Genomic DNA, 22,149 nt, shown 5'->3' on the forward strand with positions numbered 1-22,149 from the left:
CCATGAAATTCTCCCTGACTCGGAGGGCCTCTCGTGCAGAATTATTGGCTGCAACCCGACCGAGACATTGCAGCGAGTCCTCTGACCCTTGAGCCGTTCCCCTCACAGCAGGTGCCTCCGCAGATCTCCTCATGAAGTTGTGGAGGACACACGTCGCCTTCACACACCTCTCCAGAACATCAGGCTGAACTTCTATGAGGCGACGATACATCCTCCACTGTGAAGACAGGATCCCGAACGCGTTCTCCACCACTAGCCGGGCTCTGGAGAGACGATAATTAAACACCCGTTTCTCTCTTGGAAGTGTGCGTCCAGGAAACGGCCTCATGAGGTTTTTCCGGAGGGGAAAGGCCTCATCTGCCACAAAGACATAGGGCAGGGGTCCTCTGTGGTCAGCACCAGGAAGAGGACGGTCAGGTGGCAAATGGAGGGTACCATCCCTGAGTGCCTGACCAAAGGCTGAGTTGGCCAGAGTCCCGCCATCACTCGTCCGCCCGTATCCCCCAACATCAATCACCCGGAAGCAATATTCAGCGTCCACAACAGCAAGGAGAACTAAGGAAAAAGTTCCCTTGTAGTTGAAGAACTGGGATCCGGTGTTGAGTGGTGCCTTTATGAGGACGTGCTTGCCGTCCAGTGCTCCACAGCAGAGCGGGAAGTTCCACCTCTCCTCAAAGCCCTCTGCGATGGTCCTCCATTCATCAGCGGACGGCACAGCCATGAACTCCTCCACTAAGCAGTCCCAGATTGCAGTCACCACATCTGGGACAATCTTGCACACTGTGGAGACACCAACACGGAAGCTGCTGGCGATGGTCCGGAAGGAGTCTCCAGTGGCAAGATATCTTATAAGAGACAGAAAATTAAAATTATTAATTATAAATATGTATAATACTACTGTGTGTAACATCATTCCTTGATAATATTTTACCTTTATTTACCATTTGCCCTGTTTTTTAGCCAAGCTACATTGCAAAAACAGACTATTTCTGAATATTATAATATTCAATAATATTTCACACACACACACACACACACATATATATATATATATATATATATATATATATACACACAAACACACACACACACACACTAGTTGTCATTTCATTGAAGTGCTGTATTGTTAACTGCGTGTTCAGTAGACTATATATGAATAAAAGTTATTCATATTTATAATTAAAATTATTAATTATAAATATGTATAATAATAATGTTTGTGACATCATTCTTTGATAATATTTTACCTTTATTTACCATTTGCCCTGTTAGCTAAGCTACATTGCAAAAACAGACTATTACTAAATATTATAATATTCAATAATATTACACACACAAGTTGTCATTTTATTTATGTGCTGTATTGTTAACTGCGTGTTCAGTAGACTATATATATGTATAAAAGTTATTCACTTACCGGAGGCAGATGGACAGGCGCTCTGCAGGTGGAATAGAGCGCCTGTAGTTGGTGTCTTGGAGGGAAATCCTCCCACCGACACGGGACAGCAGGTCATCAAACTGGGACCGGCTCAATCGGAAGTACCGCTGAAACCGGCCGTCATCCAGGCGCAGCTCTTGGAGGAGTCGGTGAAACTCACCAAGCTGGGTACGCCTCTGAAGGATCTGATGAACCCAGAAACGACGCCGAACAACTTTACGACGTTTTTCAGCCTTCCACAACAAATAAAGCGCAGCTACTCTCTCAACGAAATCCATGTCAGCCATTTTGCAACGAACAGACTGGCGGCCAGGCAGCAGAAGCCCCTCCCATGACGCGAATTCGCGTCTGTTGTGAAGTTGTTTGCACGCGCGAATGACGCGAATTTTACCGCGCGAATAGCGCGAGTAAACTCAAATGTTCAAGCGGTCAACTACGCGCGAATAGCGCGTTTTTTCCGCGCAAGTCGCGTCCGGTGTGAACGCACCTTAAGGATACTACAGACAGCCATGACTTCGAGGCATCAGCAAGCGCCTTCCACCGCTGCTCCGCTCATACGAACAGGTTTATTATTGATATACTATAGAGTGCACAACTTGTTTTAAAGAATACGGATGGATTTCTAAAGTAATACTTTACTGTAGAACCTAGAAGATAAATTAATTTATGTATAATGGAGAGTAATACATCCAGTGGTCGAAATGGCTACAATTCACATGGGAAACTTTTGCTTTTGATGTGGGTGGTGGGGACAAAGAAGTTCATCAAAGTTGTTCTAAGACAACACGGGGTATTGTTTTGGTTTTAGGACAACTTTGATCCACTTCAAATGTTTATATATGTATGTGTGTGTCTGTGTCTGTGTGTGTGTGTGTGTGTGTGTGTGTGTGTGTGTGTGTATATATATATATATATATAAAAATAACTACGTAATGATAACTTGTGTTCCTAATTTAAAATGTAGGAGCATGGTCAAAAATATAAAAGCACATTCTGAGCAATGACAAAAACTATTATTAGGCAATATTTGATTCCTTTAAGTGATCTTTAGGGACACCTTTGTAAAGACATTTTTTTAACCTGTTAGCATTTAAAACACAAGACCTGCCATCCTTCAGAGCACTCTCCAAAACTGTGCCTCCTCTAAAACACCCAAATACAGCGGCCGAGAGCTTACCATACTACAACAAATGCAGATAGTAAAAACACCAGCAAATCCATCAGTGACAACATGTTACAAATCACGGAAACGCTTTCCATCACTTCTTTAGTTATGTCTTGAATACAGCATTAGCTCATGGTTTGAGTAAAGATAAGTCAGTCTTACACTTTCCAAAAGTCATATTCAAATAAAATATATTCTAGATAAGCTTTACCAAATGATTGTTGTTAAAATGGGAAGAGACTTTTAATTAGCATAAAATGTGTTTCTGGATTAATTCACCAAACATATTGATATAAAAATCAAGATGTAAATAAACAGTTTTAGAACATTTAGCCTTATTTCTGAATATGTAGATCTAAACACAAAACATGTTACATATACAGGTCCTTTTCCAAAAATTAGCATATTGTGATAAAGTTCATTATTTTCTGTAATGTACTGATAAACATTAGACTTTCATATATTTTAGATTCATTACACACAACTGAAGTAGTTCAAGCCTTTTATTGTTTTAATATTGATGATTTTGGGCATACAGCTCATGAAAACCCAAAATTCCTATCTCAAAAAATTAGCATATCATGAAAAGGTTCTCTAAACGAGCTATTAACCTAATCATCTGAATCAACTAATTAACTCTAAACACCTGCAAAAGATTCCTGAGGCTTTTAAAAACTCCCAGCCTGGTTCATTACTCAAAACCGCAATCATGGGTAAGACTGCCGACCTGACTACTGTCCAGAAGGCCATCATTGACACCCTCAAGCAAGAGGGTAAGACACAGAAAGAAATTTCTGAACGAATAGGCTGTTCCCAGAGTGCTGTATCAAGGCACCTCAGTGGGAAGTCTGTGGGAAGGAAAAAGTGTGGCAGAAAACGCTGCACAACGAGAAGAGGTGACCGGACCCTGAGGAAGATTGTGGAGAAGGACCGATTCCAGACCTTGGGGGACCTGCGGAAGCAGTGGACTGAGTCTGGAGTAGAAACATCCAGAGCCACCGTGTACAGGCGCCAGGTCAAGCCACTTTTGAACCAGAAACAGCGGCAGAAGCGCCTGACCTGGGCTACAGAGAAGCAGCACTGGACTGTTGCTCAAATTTTGCATGTCATTCGGAAATCAAGGTGCCAGAGTCTGGAGGAAGACTGGGGAGAGGGAAATGCCAAAATGCCTGAAGTCCAGTGTCAAGTACCCACAGTCAGTGATGGTCTGGGGTGCCATGTCAGCTGCTGGTGTTGGTCCACTGTGTTTTATCAAGGGCAGGGTCAATGCAGCTAGCTATCAGGAGATTTCTTCATGTTCTTCACACTTCATGCTTCCATCTGCTGAAAAGCTTTATGGAGATGAAGATTTCATTTTTCAGCACGACCTGGCACCTGCTCACAGTGCCAAAACCACTGGTAAATGGTTTACTGACCATGGTATTACTGTGCTCAATTGGCCTGCCAACTCTCCTGACCTGAACCCCATAGAGAATCTGTGGAATATTGTGAAGAGAAAGTTGAGAGACGCAAGACCCAACACTCTGGATGAGCTTAAGGCCGCTATCGAAGCATCCTGGGCCTCCATAACACCTCAGCAGTGCCACAGGCTGATTGCCTCCATGCCACGCCGCATTGAAGCAGTCATTTCTGCAAAAGGATTCCCGACCAAGTATTGAGTGCATAACTGAACATAATTATTTGAAGGCTGACTTTTTTTGTATTAAAAACAGTTTTCTTTTATTGGTCAGATGAAATATGCTAATTTTTTGAGATTTTGGGTTTTCATGAGCTGTATGCCCAAAATCATCAATATTAAAACAATAAAAGGCTTGAACTACTTCAGTTGTGTGTAATGAATCTAAAATATATGAAAGTCTAATGTTTATCAGTACATTACAGAAAATAATGAACTTTATCACAATATGCTAATTTTTGGAAAAGGACCTGTAGTTATATTTTAATAAAAATCAGTAATTTGCCATCTTTACGTGAAATATTTAGCATTTTTCCTGGTATCATGCTGTGATTTTTCTAAACCTATACAACCAATAAAGTACAAGATTCAACTCAAGACGTGAAAAAACACATCAGACAATCTTTATTTCAAGGTTAGTCTTTTTCTTTAAAAAAACAAAACAAAAAAAACAATTACTTTAACACACACATTTAATAAATATATACAAACTATATATTGTCCAATGTCAAATACTTTCAAACCTTTTAATTAAAAAAAATCTAGTACTTGTTTGATTCTCCATAAGCTGAGGAACAGCTGCGCTAAATTAAAGTGTTTGAATTTAGCTATTATATATAATATATTATTGATTTATTTATATAGTTTACAAGTGTTTCAATGCATTTTGTCTCTTTAAAGATGTTCCTCTGTTTCGAACAAAGTCCCTGATGTTCTGAGGCGTTCGACTATGCAAGATACGTCTCTCTGCTTTTTTGCTGGAGTGACATTCCTTCAGTGTGGCGAGATGGCCCTTCAGTATATGGGTTTTGAAGTGCCTGAATACTGCTTGCTCCTCCAGTTTGGTCCAAGGCCTTTTTACAAAGCCTGTCCTGATACACGCTTGAAAAGAACCAAACAAAAACAAGATCAAATGTCGAAAAAAATGATATGAGAATATGAAAAATGTCATTATAGACTTCCTATCTGTATCTAGCCAATTATGGGTTTTGAAAAATAAACAAATAAAATTGTTTAGTGTCATTTCAAACGGTTAAAACTTTCACTTTCACTACATACCAGAAGTGTCATCTTGCTCAGGCTCATCTTCACACGAGTCTGTTGTTCATTTCTGCAGATTCTACATGAGGGAGACAAATGCCATAAAATATAAAATCAGAGGCTGAATTTTATTTTGGAAAATGGGTGAACTTACCCCCATTGGTTACTCCTATGGGGCGATTTTTTTTTTTTTTTTAGGGTATGTCTAAAAACTCCCAACTCATTTTCTTCTCCAACATCGCTGTTTTCCCCCAATTTTTTGTAAAGGGAGTTTGATCTTCTTTGCATGTTCCCTTTGTAAACAATGGGTCTGTACTTTTGTAGCGGTGTAGGGCGATTTTGAAGTTGGAGGAGAAAATAAGATGGGAATTTTTCGACATCATGAGTGCACAGTGCATGGTAGAGATAGACAAGACGAACATTTGACGTTAAAAAGTACATAAATGTTAATTTTTTTAGGAAATGACAGATCCTTCTTTCTCAGCTGGGATTGTTTAGAGTCATTTGAAGCTGCATTTGAAATGCATTTTGGACACACACAGACACCATTGAAGACCACTATATGGAGATAATTTCTGAAATGTTTTCCTCATAAAACATAATTCCTTTACAACTAAAGAAAGACATCAACATCTTGGATGACAACGGGGTGAGTACATTACCTGTAAATATTTGTTCTGGAAGTGAACTACTCCTTTAAATATTATAAAAATGTAAATACCTTGGATTTCATCGAGAGATCGTCCTTGAAGTTCTGTAATGTTGCCTCTTTCTAATGCTAGAAGCATTGTGGAAATTTTTGCGATTGGAAGGGTTGCAGCTGGCAGTCTATAAAACTTTCGATGAACTCTTATATCATGCCCCAAAAAATCAGCAAGCTGGTCCATTTCATTATTTTTCAGATTTAGTATCTGTGATGTTGTCGCCACTTGTTTTTGTAGTTGAGTTGACCTCAGGTATTCGGGATGCCTGGCTCCAGATTCCTGTGCAAACTTTCGAATACAGTCATGACCTCTGAAAAATGACAGACTTTTTGGTACTGCAAACAAGAATCCATTGTCATCAAAGACCTTGCAATCTTTTCTCTTTTCTACAAGCAGCTGGAGTGCTTTTACAAGATCTGATGTCAACAAAACAGCAACTTTTCTGTCTTTTTTCCCCTTGAATTCAACCCTACTTAAGTAGGAACATAGTCGTTTTTCAAAGTTTGACAGTCCGAATTCAGGAAGAACTGGTGAGGCATCCCTTTCAAGAAAATGTTTCAACTGCATTTTGGAAACTTCTCCAGGCTGTCGTCGATTGAAAAGAATGACTCTAGTGAGAGTGACTCTGGCAAGGTCAGAATAGTTCTGAATTGTAGAAGATTTTTCTAGGTTTTTGTAGGCTGAATCCGAAGCACTTTCAAGATGTTTAATCAACTTTTGCATGTCTTTGGTCAGCGGCAGATTCACTTTCTTCTTGTATTTCTTTTCTTTTGCAGACATCCTTGCAGTGCAAGACACACACTCTGTCCACTTTGCCCGGTACAGTGTTTGGAATTGTTCTGTACAGTCGCTGAGCTCCTTATTTCCAGCAATGATTGCATTGCCCCGGATGATGGAGCTGACTTGCAGTAAGTGCCGTCCGATCTTTAATGCTAAACTTGGTGCTCTAAATGTCTTTTCATCCTTGCTAAATCCTGCTAGCTCTTTTGCAGCTTGAACAGCAGCCATAAAATTCTCTGGCTTTATGGCATCCTCCAAGGTGGTAATGGAAGTGTTCTTTCGAATGCTTATCAAAAATCTGCCAAGGTCACAAATGTTTTGGCGTATATATCCATGCCTTGATAAGTCACGTCCATGTTTATTGTAGAGAGATTGGGCAAACTGTAAAAGACATGGGTCATGTTGAACCACACTTACAATTTCATCATCTCTCATTCTTCTGATGAGTTTTAAGACGTCATCCGATACGGTACCTGAAAATGCAGCCTTGGCCACTGCAGCAAGACCCAGTACTCTCTTTGTGCATTGATCATTTTCGTGACGTTCTCTTTTGGCTGAGCATGTTTTCATGTGCCTCCAGAGTTCCTCACGAACAAACATCCCATGGCAATAAAGACAGTACTCATACTTGTTGGAGTCCTGTTTTACAGAAAAACGTTTTACTTTCAGGACACCCGTTCCTTTCTTCAGGACATCGTTGTTGTGCATGAAGTTGCCTTTGTTTCGCAATGCCTGGAGCAATTCCTTTCTTTTTCTGGAGTGAGCTGGGAAACTGAGTGCTTGTGCAATTTCGGCGTCTTCATTTTCATGCACTTTAAAATGGCGAGCTATTTTGTTTTGTGCTTTTCCACAAACAAAACAAAAATTTTGACCACCTTTGGATACAGTGGTTATGTCATGCGAAAACGAGACTGAATCACTTGGTGTATCCCTTGCTTCAGTAACACTATTGGGACTTGAGTCGTTCGAAGAGGACAGATTCTGAATAAATGAATCTTCTGGTGTACCATTTAGGCTGGATGAATCCAGAGAGCTCTCTGTAATGTTGCTGACAGGGATTTCTAAATCAATTTCTATGCCTGAGTTCAAGTCAGATCCTGATTCAGGCACAAACTCTTCACCTGACATAATTTCTTCCTTACTGCTTTCAGGTAAATCCTGTAAAAAAAAAAAAAAAATTGCAGGCAGCATTATTAGTTTAATCTTTCACTATTAGCGACGGACTGTGTACAGGTTCGAGTACTTTTCAGAAATTTAGTTTAGATACGCATTTAAAATCCATTTTTTTTAAAGTGAAAATTGGGTCATGTTGAACCACACTTACAATTTCATCATCTCTCATACTTCCTCTTTTGGCTGAGCATCTTTTCATGTGCCTCCAGAGTTCCTCACGAACAAACATGCCACGGCAATAAAGACAGTACTCATACTTGTTGGAGTCCTGTTTTACAGAACAACGTTTTACTTTCAGGACACCCGTTCCTTTCTTCAGGACATCGTTGTTGTGCATGAAGTTGCCTTTGTTTCGCAATGCCTGAAGCAATTCCTTTCTTTTTCTGGAGTGAGCTGGGAAACTGAGTGCTTGTGCAATTTCGGCGTCTTCATTTTCATGCACTTTAAAATGTCGAGCTATTTTGTTTTGTGCTTTTCCACAAACAAAACAAAAATTTTGACCACCTTTGGATACAGTGGTTATGTCATGTGAAAACGAGACTGAATCACTTGGTGTATCCCTTGCTTCAGTAACACTATTGGGGCTTGAGTCATTCGAAGAGGACAGATTCTGAATAAATGAATCTTCTGGTGTACCATTTAGGCTAGATGAATCCAGAGAGCTCTCTGTAATGTTGCTGACAGGGATTTCTAAATCAATTTCTATGTCTGAGTTCAAGTCAGATCCTGATTCAGGCACAAACTCTTCACCTGACATAATTTCTTCTTTACTGCTTTCAGATAAATCCTGTATAAAATAAATTGCAGGCAGCATTATTAGTTTAATCTTTTACTATTAGTTGCGGACTGTGTACAGGTTTGAGCACTTTTCAGAAATTTAGTTTAGAAACGCATTTAAAATCCATTTTTTTTAAAGTGAAAATTGGGTCACATTGAACCACACTTACAATTTCATCATCTCTCATACTTCTGATGAGTTTTAAGACGTCATCCGATACGGTACCTGAAAATGCAGCCTTGGCCACTGCAGCAAGACCCAGTACTCTCTTTGTGCATTGATCATTTTCGTGACGTTCTCTTTTGGCTGAGCATCTTTTCATGTGCCTCCAGAGTTCCTCACGAACAAACATCCCATGGCAATAAAGACAGTACTCATACTTGTTGGAGTCCTGTTTTACAGAACAACGTTTTACTTTCAGGACACCCGTTCCTTTCTTCAGGACATCGTTGTTGTGCATGAAGTTGCCTTTGTTTCGCAATGCCTGAAGCAATTCCTTTCTTTTTCTGGAGTGAGCTGGGAAACTGAGTGCTTGTGCAATTTCGGCGTCTTCATTTTCATGCACTTTAAGATGTCGAGCTATTTTGTTTTGTGCTTTTCCACAAACAAAACAAAAATTTTGACCACCTTTGGATACAGTGGTTATGTCATGCGAAAACGAGACTGAATCACTTGGTGTATCCATTGCTTCAGTAACACTATTGGGGCTTGAGTCATTCGAAGAGGACAGATTCTGAATAAATGAATCTTCTGGTGTACCATTTAGGCTGGATGAATCCAGAGAGCTCTCTGTAATGTTGCTGACAGGGATTTCTAAATCAATTTCTATGCCTGAGTTCAAGTCAGATCCTGATTCAGGCAAAAACTCTTCACCTGACATCAATTCTTCTTTACTGTTTTCAGGTAAATCCTGTAAAAATAAATAAATTGCAGGCAGCATTATTAGTTTAATCTTTTACTCTCTTTTACTTTCTCCTAAACAGCAGTGAATGTATTTAGCTAAGAGTTTTCTCTTAAAACCCATTCACAAAGCTGTTGAGACAAACATTTACTAAGGAATAGAGAGAAGTCTTAGGCACTGTTTACATGAAGGGAAGATGCAGATATTTCCCTGCGGTTTGGCCTCTCATTTACACGAAAACCCCGTTTTTATCACAGAAAACGATTATTTCTAAAAACTCCGGCCAAAGTGGAGATTTCTGAAAACGCCGGTTATGTGTTGCCATGTAAACTGGGAGAAACTGGGTTTTAGGTTCTCAAACATCACAATATGCGCCAGAAAATGCTTAACGTCATGTGAGCGCCCTATTTGGTCAGACTACTGTTATGCGGTCACCAGTCAGTGTAGAGAAAAAAGTTGCCCTCACCCTGTACTATTTGTCTGATGAGGGTAGACTTTGTGAAACGGCGTATTTATGCGGGTTGATATAAATGAAAAGTTTTTTGAAAACAATGTTGTGTGCACAATGTTATTATTGAAAACGGAATGGAGGAAATATTCGTTTCTCTAAATACCCGGCTATGTGTAAATGTGGTCTTAAGCTAAGAGTAAGGGGCGGGGTTGACCTCGTTACTATGAATGATGTCAGCATGCTTATTAACTATGCGGACAGTGATTGGCTGATAGGGGAGGGGTTTCTGTCAGAGATACATTCATAGAAACATTGTATTGTCATATTCAAATAAAAGTAAAAAAAAACTTAGCCATTTACAAATATGATTTTAAAATGCAGGCTAAGTATCACTAATTAAACAAGTATATGTTCAGATAATTGTCAGCATCTTACAATTAGAGGACATACATATAAACAACCTTTTAATAAACAGAGTAGAAAAATCATGGCTGATAATAAGACATGCAAACGTAAAAGAAAACCAAACTGGATTCAGGAACAGCTTCTTGTCCAACTTGTTAATGAAAACAAGGATATAATCAAAGGAAAATTTGTAGTTGAGATAACCTCCTAAACAAAAAAAAAAAAGATGCATGGGAAAACAAATGTGTGCAAATAAATGCAGCATGTTTCTAAACTGTTTATGTTCTTAGGCAGACTGCGGGCAACAGCCATTTTAGCCCTGCTGGAAAAAAAACAAAAAAACAAAAAAACAAACAATAGAAACCATCACAGAATTTAAAGTGGTTTTACTGGTTGTAATAGGATTTGTACTGGTTTTAATTAGGGCTGGGTACCGAAACCTGGCGCCAATACGGCACCGGTACCCATGTGACCGGTATGTACTGGACCGAATCAGAACACAAATTTCGGTGCCTCATTTCGGTGCCACTTAAATGCCTGAACAGTTGATTGAAATATTTGTCTTCTGGTGCTATGACACGGATGTAGAAGCATTGATTCATCAACATGCATGATCGCTAGTTAAATTTAAATACTGCATTCATGGGGTGTCAGAATGATCGGAAAATGTATTTACTGAATGAGAACACGCACACGAACGTCAGAAAGCTTTGATGATAGAAATCCAAGACATCTTTGTAGTTACTATCCATTTTCACATTTCGAATTAAAAGCAAAAATCATCTGGAAATGAGACCATCCGAGAAGCACTTGCTCTGACTGCAGCAGGTGGTTTGCTGTTAGCTTAGCTAGCTAAATGCATCTAACTTAAAATGCCAAAAACTAAACATTCTAAAGTGTGGCTATATACGGAACATGTTACCTGTTTCTGATGCAGAAAAGTTAGTTCATGCATTCGTGACGTCCACACTGGACTATTGTAATGCACTACTAGGTGGCAGTCCTGCAACTTCAATAAACAAGCTACAGGTAGTCCAAAATGCAGCTGCTAGAGTCCTTACCAGGTCAAGAAAATATGACTATATTACCCCAATTTTACAGTCTCTGCACTGGCTACCTGTTAGGTTCCGTATCACTTACAAAATATTACTTCTTACATATAAGGCCCTTAATGGTTTAGCTCCTGCATACCTTACTAGTCTCCTACCACGCTACAATCCTTCACGCTCCCTAAGGTCACAAAACTCTGGACTTTTAGTAGTACCTAGAATAGCAAAGTCCACTAAAGGAGGGAGAGCCTTTTCTCATTTGGCTCCCAAACTCTGGAATAGCCTTCATGATAACATTCGGGGTTCAGACACACTCTATGTTTAAATCTAGATTAAAGACTCATCTCTTTAGCCAAGCATTCACATAATGTATCTCATAACGTTGTACTTCAGTTACATCTGATCACATACAGATCAACATTCTTCAGCTTGGACTAAACACAAAATTTTTGCTTGGTTGGAACAGCAGCTACACTAATCATTTCTCTATTCGTTTCTCTGTTTCTGCCACGGGATTTCCATCCTGTGGTAACTAGGATTTACACACGATTCAGTCTGGATTCAGAAGAAGAGATGATGCCAACCCCTCAGAGGACCGCAGATGATGCCAGCCTTGAAATAACATACAGCACTACACAATCTTTCTACAAGTTTGATTGCAACACACAATCATTACTATTAGTGTTCATCATCTGTTTGATTACACCATTACTAATTTTAACATACATTTATACCATATGTACATTGACTTGACATACAGTGGTCACCACTAACAAGCTACTAAATATATTGTAGTAGCCTACATTTTTGTACAGCTGCTTTGCAACGATTTGTATCGTGAAAAGCGCTATACAAATAAACTTGACTTGAAACTTGACTATATTTCACGAGAAATGATTCAGAGACTGCGACGTGCAGCAAACGTTTTACAGCTGTTGCGTGTGAAGGGGAAAACGCGTCAAACCTAATGAAACATTTGATGGTATGTGGAATAAACTTGAAAGCAGAGGGATGCACCGTATTTGACAGTTTGCAGACATCAGCTGGAGACGTGTCATATTTTGTCAGAGACGGCAATTATGTGATGTGATGTAGGAAAACCCAACACATGGTGAAATTTTACCTTTTTTAGGTTTTGACACCATATGAAAGCTGAGTTCAGGCCCCTTTCCAAAACTTTTATTTTTTACATAACCTACGTTATGGCTATCTTAGATTGGGTGATAGCGATGATTTTCAGGAATGGGACACAAGCATGCAAATTAAGTATTCAGGTGTAGCAACCTGCCCCAATTCACCAATCCTAATCCAATCATCATAACTACTCAAAGACTGGGCAGAGGCACCAAGAGCCATTACAAACAAAAGGTGACATCTCAGTCATCTGGCTCATTTGACTTACAATAAGAGAACAAGAACATCTTGCTACACACAGTTCAGGGCTCGCAAAATCGCTAGCCCGACGTCCCGGGGCTATTGTGTTTTCCAGTCGGGCTACCAAAATGTGTCACTGGGCTGCCCGATGGGCTATCGTAAAGTAGACGGCTCCTGCAGGTCCTTAGAAACTCCTTAATTTAGTTGTATCAAATTTAAGGCCATAAAAAGTTTTAAATATGTTAAATAGTATAAGAAAAGTCTTAATTATAATTTAGGAGGTCTTACATTTGAGGACGGAAAGACGAGAATCGCGATAGAGCTGAATTAAACTTCAAAAGGCAATGATGTCATTGAAGAAATATGCTCACTGCAGGTTTCAAAGTCAAAATGCACACGGATGTCTTTATATGAATGCATCTGAAGGGAACCGACTGTCCTGAGAAACGTGTTGTTGGCATTTTCATTTCATGTCTGATAAAACTGTGTTAATGCTGATTTGTGTACAGCTGTTACTATGGAAACCGTAATATTTCAGTGCTCCTAAAGCGCCCTCTCTTGACAGAGAATGAATTTTTATTTCCATATTTTTTCAGCTGTTTACGGCCTGTTTTTATGCAGAAAACACAGAGTTGTAAATGTAAAAGTTAATGTGCCTTCTAAAAATCTAAACAATTTAGACAGTATGTTTTAAATAAATATAATAAATGATATACTCGATTTATCCCTTTTAATGGTATAAAGGCTGAAATTCCATTGTATAAGAGATTTTGTTTTTGTGTGAACCTGTATCCGAATTATAAATCATGCCATTTTATGGCTTAATATCCTACAGTACACTGTCCAGTCCTACTCATACTGTTCATTTTACTTGTGCGGATCTTAAAAAGGGTCATAAATTGCCTTAAATTTATATTAAAAAATTCTGCAGATACACCAAATAGTGAAATAAAATTCATTCCTTGATATGTTTATATTTGTGTATTGAAAACATTTTTGATTGACATTTACCCCCAGTTTCACAGGCAAGGCTTAAGCCTAGTCCTAGATTAAATGTAAATCTGAGCTGTTTCAACTGAAAGAAACTTGGACTGACCGATCTTAAAATATATCAGTGCCTTCCCTGCTGAAAAAAACAGCTAATACCAGCCTAGGCTGGTTGGCTGGTCTTAGCTGGTTTAAGCTGGAAGTAGCTGGTTTTAGCTGGTCTCCCAGCCTGGCCAGGCTGGTAGGGCTAGTTTTAGCTGGTGGTTTCCCAGCCTGACCAGCTAAGACCAGCCTGACCAGGCTGGAAAAGTGGCCAAAACCCCTCTAAAACCAGCCTGCCTTCCAGCTATGACCACCTAAAACCAGGCTGGTTGACCAGCTAAAACCAACCAACCAGCCTAGGCTGGTTTTAGCCGTTTTTTTCACCAGGGTTTGTTTTGTCTCCGGATGCACAGTATAGTTTCTTTCCTAAGGCACGGTTATAAAAATAACTGAAATGTCCTAATTGAACTATGGCCTAATCCTGGTTTAGGCTAAGCCCCATCTACAAAACCGGGCCTTAGACTCCTATCTGATTTTCTATATTTATATATATATATATATATATATATATATATATATATATATATATATATATATATAAAGTCTTCTTTAATTTGGGCTAGTTAAATTATTTTCGGTCTACCAAAATCTGAAGAGTACCTGCCTGAAGGGCTACCAGAGATTTTGAAATATTGCGAGCACTGCAGTTTGAGAGAATCATTTATCTTACGTCATCATAGTTATCTTAAATGTTAAATACAATGTGCCTTACCATAGTATTTCATGTGATGCTATGTCAGAACGTAAAATCAGCATATTTTAAACAGATTCTTAAATCCCACAGTTGGAAAAATAATGTGTTAAATGTTACTTACATACACACTCTTTTTGTGGAAACAGCATGAATTCCACACATCAGAGCACACTGTACAAAAAAAATAAAATAAATAAATGCATCCATATTAATAAACAAAGATTTGCCTCACCTGGATTACTTATTAGAATGTATTTTACCTTTTTATTGTTATAAAATATGAAGCATAGTCAAGCATAGCCATCTCACAGTCATACCTCAAACATTTAAGGTCTCTCACACTTGAAAAAATTAACACTGGGTAATTTTGAACCATGGAAAATCTTATTTTACATTACACATCATTCATAATTTACCTCAAGTGTGAACAATGAACCCTGGTCATTCATAATCTGTTGTGTCACACTGTACAGTCTTCATCACTGGGTAACTATTATTTGCATACTTGCAGTGTAAACAGTAATGAATAGATAAACACAAAACTATATTTGTTTTTTGACCATTGAAAATAGGTTGGATACTAAATTTAGAGCTGCACTTAGATCTCAATATCTCTGAGATAAAACAATATCAAGTTTCGAGAAGCTACGTTGCTTAAGAACCAGAATATAAAATTATATTAATACTTCTTGAGTTGCAAACACACAAATTTATGAGACTCAAACAGGTATGTTCTATACAATTATTTTTATAGAGCGAAAGAACATACAATTCTAATGTCAACATTATTTCTTATATAGACATTGTTCTTTAAATAAAATAAGCATCCGCTGAATACAAAGTGACCAACATTTGGTTTTCAACCACTGAAAATGGGTAACATTGGACACGGAGCCTCATTGAGATCCCCATATCTCGGGGACTGAATGATGTCGGGCCTTGAAAATTAAGATTCCAAAAGAAAAGTTTATTAACAACTAGAATCTAAAACCATACTGCGATATCTTTAATACTTCTTGAGTTATAGGCACCAAACTTTGGAAAAAGAATATTTATGGCACTCAGACTGGTATATTCAATGCATTTGTCTTGACAGAAAGAAATGAGATACATCTCTAGTTTTACCATTATTTGTTTTTCAGACATTCCTCTTTAAAAGAAAATAATTGGTTTTTGACCACTGAAAATGTGTAAATTCTAACGATTTACTCTTGGTGCCACATTGAAATTACAATATCTCTGGAACCGAATCTCATAGGGCTTTAAAAACGAAGTTGCCACAAGGAAAGTTGGTTAAGACCCCATATCTAAAAGGGCATTTAGATATCTTTAATATTTCCTGAATTACAGGCATGGAGAAAAACTTGAAAAGCTGCTTCCCCATTTTTAAATGATCCCTGTGGACACATAATGCAACAAAGACTGCTAAAGTCAACAAATTTGACTAATATAACTACCAATTTCTGTGTAAAAAGTAACGTATGATGCTGCCATCTTTCTGAAGTCATTTTGACCCCCCTCTGCACAATAATGGATAACTCAGTAAATATTCATCCAGGACATTTAATATTTTGGCTTTCATCATTATACAGGTGTATCTTTCTTCAGAAAAAACATTAGCAAAATCAAACATTTGAGCTAGGGACGTTTTAGAAATTTGGTTGCTTTGACATGGAAGATTAATCTATTATTAAATTACACAGTGAACACCAAGCAGTGTTCATTTACACTTAATTCTTACATTTCCGTGGCTAAAAACTAAGGTTAGGCCTTACTTTATTTGTGGCTTTGTTGTATTTTGTTTATTTGCTGTTATTATATCACTGAGAGTTCACTTCTCTTTAATGCCACTTTTACTTATGCTGCTAGTGGTATCGAATAAGTACTTTGTTTTATGAAAATATTAGTATTATTAAAATACTTTGTTTTGGCATGTCAAATAAAACCAGACTTAATTTCTCTAGTGAACCAATGAGCTGTGGACACTGATGACTTGCATAATAAAATAAATAAAATAAAATCAGGACACTCACATGACATTCTTCAAAAATACAGACTGAATATCGAGACTGACATTTTAATAACAATCAAATGAGAATGAAAACCAACCTGCATCTTCTTGTTTCAGACTGAACACTTCTGCAATCCTTATGTCGTCAATCCTTGTGTCCTCACTCTCCTCTTTAATGAACGCCATCTCTATAATAGAGTCACGTGCATCTGAGTTGCTTCACCAGGAGATTTTTCTGTTTAGTGTAATGATTAAAATGAGAAAAAATGAACCGATAGAAATGGGTGCATTACAATCAGTTCCCTAGTTCAGTAGTCAGCACACTGCTAATGAAGTCAGTCTAATGGCCTTAAATGAACTAATGCATTAATTAATATATACATTATATATTTATATTTCACAAAAAAAAGGTTGCTGGGTTTTTGTATCATTTGCTAGGGCTGTTTGAAAATGTGCAAAACAGGGCACTGAGACACTTCTTTTGGATACTAATGGATATAGAAGTGTCCTAATAACAAAAGCAAATCCATAAAAATAAAAAAAATCAGATCAAAACTAATAAAAAAATAGATATGCTGTTCAGATCTCATGCCAGAATATACAAGTACACACACATTAAAAAATTTACAATTCTGTTTCAGAGAAAGAGCAACTGTGATCTATTTCAGATGAAAACACTGTAATGTTTCTTTCACAGGATTCTCACTCTCTTTTTTTTTTAAAAGTGCACATTAACATTTAATAAAGCATTAGAATCTAGCATTAAACAATAATTAAGCTATTGTACATCGTTAGCATTGACTACAAAACTTTTAAAGCTCAAACACAAACCTTTCTTCAACAGAATCACAACAGGAGCGCAGCGCAGCCTTATGACGTCACACCAAGACGCCAAAATAAAAGTCAACACAAAAGTCAGAAGTGCTGGAAAATTGACGTGCAACAAAAGTAAACCACTCAAACAAAAAAAGAGCATGTATTCAGAGTTTAATTTCTTTTTAAAAACACGTTTAAAGGTATGTTGTCTAGTTGTGCACTGAAAATAACTGCTAATGAAAGATTAGCAACTAGTATTTAAGAATCTGTCTAAAAGGCAGTAAATAAAACTTAATGTTTGTGTGGGCCACAGGATATTCAAAAATAAACAAACAACAATAAATAGGTAATCAGTTATTATTAGTTGTACAACAATTTGACTTTAAAAATAAATCACACACACATAAAAAAAAAAAAAAAAAAAAAAAATATATATATATATATATATATATATATATATATATATATATATATATATATAATTTCCTTTATAGTTTACTTTTGTTGTAAGTTAATGTTCCAGCACTTTTAACATCTGTTTTGAAAAGGACTTTTATTTTGGCGTGGTGATGTGACGTCATAAGGCTGCGCCACACTCGTGCATCTGTTGTGATTCTGCTGAAGAAAGGTTTAACCATTCACATTTTTAAGTCAACGCTAACTTTTAATTGTTGTTCACGGTTATACTAAAATGTTCTAATCTGACGTTAATGCACGTTATTTGTGAGAGCAAAGCACATCAGCAAATGAATGAAAGATAAGCTGCATCTCATTTCACTAAATCTGTGAAAGAAACATGAGAGCGTTTTTATCTGAATATAAATTACAGTTGCACGTTTTGTGAAAACGATACATTTATATTTTTCTTCTGGCATGAGATGTGAACATTTCCAAATTATTTTTTAATAGTTTTGATGTCTGTGGATTTGTTTTTGTCGTGAGAAAAGGGAGCTTTTTGAAATTGCTTGTTAGTTTAAAGAGTTGCTTTCACGGATTAAACACTCAAATAAGCACATTCTGCTCAAAACTGTACATGCAACAAGAACAACAAACAATTCTTACAAACCAACTGCAAATAATGTTAATTAAGTTTATCTAATGACTAAATTACAGATAATTTTGTACCTTTGTCTGTATGTGTATAATTAGTAGTTCAGTATTTCAGGCCATTAACTATGACTGTGACTGACTCCATTAGCAGTGTACTGACTACGGAACTAGGGAACTGATTGAGAAGCACACAGAGATTTAGTCTGAACTCGATCTTTTTTTCTTTTCTTTTTCATTTTAATCATTACAGTATCGAAACTACACAGAAAAAAAAGCTCCTGGGCAACTCAGATGCACGTGAGATGGCGTTGGTTAAAGAGGAGAGTGAAGACGTGAAGATTGAAGACATAAGGATTGCAGAAGTGTTCAGTCTGAAACAAGAAGATGCAGGTTGGTTTTCATTCTCATTTGATTGTTATTAAAATGTCAGTCTCGATATTCAGTGTATATTTTTGAAGAATGTCACGTGAGTGTCCTAATTTAAGTAGTTTTATTTGACATGGAGCCTCATGTGTACAGACATGTTGAGATCACATGTCCAGACAAATACTAATGCCGTCTTCGAGTACAGCTGAGAAAACACTTCTTCTGTTCGTTATTGTCATACATTCAGTAAGGAATAATGCACAGCTAGCTGTGCTTTAAACTGTTTTAATGGAGGCGACCCAACGCAAAGTCCATTAGAATTATTTAATGCAAAGTTAGCTGTCCATCATCCCGCTTAATACCATGGTCATTTGCCAGTTAAAGCTGTTAATGTTGTTTGCAGCACAGCTGTGCTATATTGGGACACCATGAATATAAACTAAAATGTGCTTTTAACATACTTTCTCTGTATTTAAAAAAAAAAGTGTATTTAGTTAACGCTTATAGTACACTTGAGCCCATCTTTCATTCATTAGGACACTTAAGCCCTTTTTAATTAAAAGCACATTTTAGTTCATATTCACGGTGTCCCATAAAAAACACAGTTCATGAGTGTGATTCTAAGTTTATCTTAAGAAGTACTCTCCTTGTGCAAGAGAGAATAACCCTTGAGTAAGGGTTACAAGTAGAAGTCGACCGATGTTTTGGTTTTGCTGATTAATCAGCACCAATAGTCCACTGACAAAACTATTGTTTATTGGCAAAAATCCATACCGATAGTTTTTTTTTTTCTGTTCCAGCAGTGGTTTAGAGCAGTGGTTCTCAACTCCAGTCCTCGGGGCCCACTCCTCTGCACATTTTGTATGTCTCCCTCATTTAACACACCTGATTCAGGTCATCAGTTCATTAGGAGAAAGATCCATGAACTAAACTGAAAGATTCAGAAACATACCAAATGTGCAGAGCAGTGGGCCTCGAGGACTGGAGTTGAGAATCACTGGTTTAGACGCATGACACTGCGTGCTGCACAGAGCGGGACACTTCAAAGGCAGATTTAAAACATCGACAACGAAACTGTGTGCAAAGTATGCTGTCGTGCATGTTTTCACGTCATTACTAAGCAATAAATTTGTTGACTGCCTTATCTTGGTTTTGATGTCAGTTTCTTTGTGCCATTAAACTGCTTTTGCATTTGTTTTGTTTTTTCTAGACCTGATTGAGGAGAGTCAAGAGCTGAAGGATATGGAAGAGAAAGAGCAGAATGAGAAAGATCATTTAAAAATTAGAGAAAAGAAGATAAAATCTAACAGGATTTTTACCTGCCATCACTGTGGAAAGAGTTTTAGTCGAAAACGACATCTTAAGGTCCACATAAGTGTTCACACTGGAGAGAAGCCCTACACCTGCCAACAGTGTGGAAAGAGTTTCGCTCAAAAAGGAACCCTTGTAGTCCACTTGAGAACTCACACTGGAGAGAGACGATTTTTCTGTAAACAGTGTGGAAAAAGTTTCACTCAAAAAGGAAACCTTGATGTCCACATAAGGAGTCACACAGGAGAAAAGCCTTACACTTGCTCTCAATGTGGACAGAGTTTTACACAGAAAAACAACCTCAATTGCCACATGAGCATTCACAGTGGGGAGAATTTGTTCACCTGCCAACAGTGTGGAAAGAATTTCATTCAAAAACGAAACCTTAAAGTCCACATGAGGATTCACACCGGAGAAACACATTTTATCTGTAATCAGTGTGGAAAAGGTTTTACTCAAAAAGGAAACCTTGAAGTCCACATGAGAATTCACACTGGAGAAAAGCCTTTTATTTGCTCACAGTGTGGACAAAGTTTTGCACATAAAAGCAACCTTAAACGCCATATGAGAACTCACAGTGGAAAGAGCTAGTTCTAATGCCAACAGTGTGGAAACAATTTCATTCACAAACAAAACCTTAACGTCCACATGAGGATTCACACTTGAAAAAGACATTTTTTTTTTTTTTATTGATTCATATATGCACATCTAAGTTAACGTTGACACCTAGAGGATGGATACCCGAGCCGAGCCCGACGGTACCCGACAGAACCCGACGGGTCGGGCCGGGTTCGGACAGATATTTAGAAAGGATGCTCGGGTTCGGGTCGGGCTCGGTCACCTCAGCGCGATAGTGCGCCCGTGTTATAACGGCGCTTTTTGCCCAGTGTGCACTGATGCTCTCATCTGTTGACATTTCCGAACGCTTTTTTTACAGTGGCTTAATAAAAGCGGGCTTTCCACACAAAAAAGTGCATGTGTCATTAGTATGAGTAAAAAAGAGATTTTAACTGTGTCGGGCTGGGATCGGGCTCGGACATAAATATCTTAATGCTTGTCGGGCTCGGGTCGGGTTCGGTTACTGCTCTGTCGGACTCGGGCCGGGCTCGGACAGAAAAATGCGGCCCGATCCGCACTCTATTGACACCACTGCTGAATGTGAGCCAAATCTGATTGTCCACCTTCATGACCCTTTCTTTTATTTGCATCATTCGTCTTTTTTATACATTATCTTGAGGCTTCATCTGACCATCTCCTTTGCTTAGAAGCATTTATATTTACAATTAGTCATTTAGCGGACACGTTTATCCAAAGCAACTTAAAAAAAAATGACAACAGAATCAATCAAACCAACAAAAAAGCCATAGCTTGTAAGTGCTATTATTATTTTTTACAATAATAAATAATAATAGTTATATAAATACAAAGAAAAGTAGATAGAATAGGCAACAAATATAGAACACATTTGTGGTAGACTAATCCGTGTATCATTCGTCTATTCGGTTTTTTGGGGGGGGGGGTTTTTATATTGAAAGAAAAAACATGAGAAAATAGCTCAGAGAAGGCACAACAACTTGCTCTGGAAGTTTAGTTGGTTTTATTTGACATCAATTGATACTCAATATTAATGAAATAAACTCAGCAAAAACAAAGTTATGACTTCTGTGTATTAACACTATGGTCTGCACTTGACAGTGCACTTTGTCTACTGTTCTGGGCTGTGATTGTGTGGTTGTTTGATAAGAATAAGATTAAATATATTGGCAATAAACACATTAATTAATCAATACTGATCCTAGGTGTTTTTACTTAAAGTAGTCAAGACGATTTCATTTATATAATGCACATTTACATTTTTGTATTGTTCTTAAGTTAAAA

The 22,149-nt window shown here is 37.7% G+C and overlaps 2 protein-coding genes across 3 annotated transcripts; one reads left to right on the forward strand and one right to left on the reverse strand.

Moving 5' to 3' along the window:
* Positions 1-4,758: 4,758 nt before the first annotated feature.
* Positions 4,759-7,955, reverse strand: LOC141325649 (uncharacterized). Of its 2 annotated transcripts, XM_073834413.1 has the most exons (3): positions 6,041-7,955; positions 5,338-5,398; positions 4,759-5,160 (listed from the first exon to the last, which is right to left on the reverse strand). In XM_073834413.1, exons 1-2 carry the CDS (start codon positions 7,929-7,931, stop codon positions 5,367-5,369), a joined length of 1,923 nt encoding a protein of 640 aa, XP_073690514.1. In that variant the 5' UTR covers positions 7,932-7,955; the 3' UTR covers positions 4,759-5,160; positions 5,338-5,366. The 2 variants fall into 2 exon arrangements, 1 of the variants encoding a protein (XP_073690514.1); XR_012353799.1 differs by having other exon boundaries at positions 5,338-7,955.
* A 10,288-nt stretch (positions 7,956-18,243) lies between these two features.
* LOC141325662 (uncharacterized) lies at positions 18,244-21,228 on the forward strand. The gene is made up of 2 exons (XM_073834427.1): positions 18,244-18,984; positions 20,171-21,228. The coding sequence occupies exons 1-2, from the start codon at positions 18,897-18,899 to the stop codon at positions 20,860-20,862; spliced, it is 780 nt and encodes a 259-aa protein (XP_073690528.1). The 5' UTR covers positions 18,244-18,896; the 3' UTR covers positions 20,863-21,228.
* Positions 21,229-22,149: the final 921 nt, after the last annotated feature.

Source organism: Garra rufa, chromosome 2, assembly GCF_049309525.1.
Source record: "Garra rufa chromosome 2, GarRuf1.0, whole genome shotgun sequence".
Classification (NCBI taxonomy): domain Eukaryota; kingdom Metazoa; phylum Chordata; class Actinopteri; order Cypriniformes; family Cyprinidae; genus Garra; species Garra rufa.